Source organism: Camellia sinensis, chromosome 6 (assembly GCF_055761805.1).
Source record: "Camellia sinensis isolate YWXY chromosome 6, ASM5576180v1, whole genome shotgun sequence".
NCBI lineage: Eukaryota > Viridiplantae > Streptophyta > Magnoliopsida > Ericales > Theaceae > Camellia > Camellia sinensis.
In genome coordinates, this window is record NC_138966.1 from 191957577 (window position 1) to 191958934 (window position 1358).

General features: G+C 46.8%; 1 protein-coding gene across 1 annotated transcript; it reads left to right on the top strand.

The window, feature by feature from the left end:
- Window positions 1–555: 555 nt before the first annotated feature.
- On the top strand, window positions 556–894 carry LOC145793937 (uncharacterized). Its single transcript, XM_082876848.1, has one exon. The coding sequence runs from the start codon at window positions 556–558 to the stop codon at window positions 892–894; it is 339 nt and encodes a 112-aa protein (XP_082732974.1).
- Window positions 895–1358: the final 464 nt, after the last annotated feature.

Genomic DNA, 1358 nt, shown 5'->3' on the forward strand with positions numbered 1-1358 from the left:
CCAGAGACAAAGGCATCAAAACAAGAGAAGAGAAATGGCTCGCCGAAATAAGGCTGAGGTAATACTGGATACAACAAGTAAGAGACAGGACTGAGGGTTGCACAAGCAGTCACTACCGTATTCCGAATTCCGGTTTACAAAGTCTTGGAAAGAATCTGGAATCAGCCCTCTTATAAAGCACCAGAGAAGATTCCTGGCAAGTTTATGGGAAGAAGTCTGGGGAAACGTTGCGCCTACCACAATGAGGATGGGCGTCTGACTCAGGGGTACAGAGCCTTAAAGGCATATCTGGAAGACCTGGTAAGATAAGGTCATTTAAGGGACCTAGTAGATGAGGTCAGGACAAGGGAAGAACAAGAGAGATTGCCTCAAGCACAAGCAGCACCACCTCCGCTAGCACCACAACTACAAGCAGGCGGACCTTGAGTGATCAATGTGATTCACTCGAAGGTCAATGAGAATGAGATACGTGGGGAAACTCAGAAGGTAAAACACTTACAACATGTGCATCAGGTTTGACAAAAAAGACCTAGGATAGACAGGTACCAGGGACCAATGGTGTCATTTACTGAAGACGATCTAGGCATGGTGCAGCATCCACACAACGATGCCCTGGTAATATCCCTCAAGATTAGAGAGTGCCAGGTAAAGCGCATTCTAATTGACCAGGGCAGCTCTTGTGACATCATGTATGTCAGATGTTACAAGGAACTTGGCCTTTACCAAGATGATCTGGAGCAGTCCAATGGTCCGATGGTTGGGTTCAACGGAACGCCGAAGTGGCCGCTAGGAGCAATAAGTTTAGAGGTGCAGGCTGGCACCAAGAAGGTAAACACAGAGTTCACAACAATTGACACCCCCTCCCCTTACAATGTTATCCTAGGAAGGCCATGACTGCATGCAATGGGGGTTGTTCTTTCAACACTGCACCAACTATTACGGTTCCCAACAAAGCATGGAATTGAGGAGGTTAGAGAGGATCAGATGTGGGCAAAGAATTGCTCTATGGTAGCAATGAAATCCACCTGCAACATATGAGAAGTAAAAACAGTAGAGATTGAGGAGGAGGACATGGAGGTCCTGGAGGACGTCGACAAAGAACTAGCCGAGAAAAGTGAGGAAGCCCTAAAGAAGATCCTAGTCCAGCAAAGAAACGAAGAGCATTTCTTCCTTTTCGGCTCAATCTTGGCCGAGGAAGAGGAAAAGGAGTTAAAGACGTTCTTATGAGCAAACATTGAGGTGTTTGCCTGGACATCATATGAGATGCCTGGTATTGACCCCGAGGTAACTTGCCATAGATTGAATGTAGACAGGTCAGCTAAACCTGTCATTCAACGGGCTAGAAGGCCGACCTTGAT

Excerpts from the sequence above, each read along its gene's own strand:
- LOC145793937 (XM_082876848.1), top strand. The coding sequence starts at position 556 with ATGGTGTCATTTACTGAAGACGATCTAGGCATGGTGCAGCATCCACAC.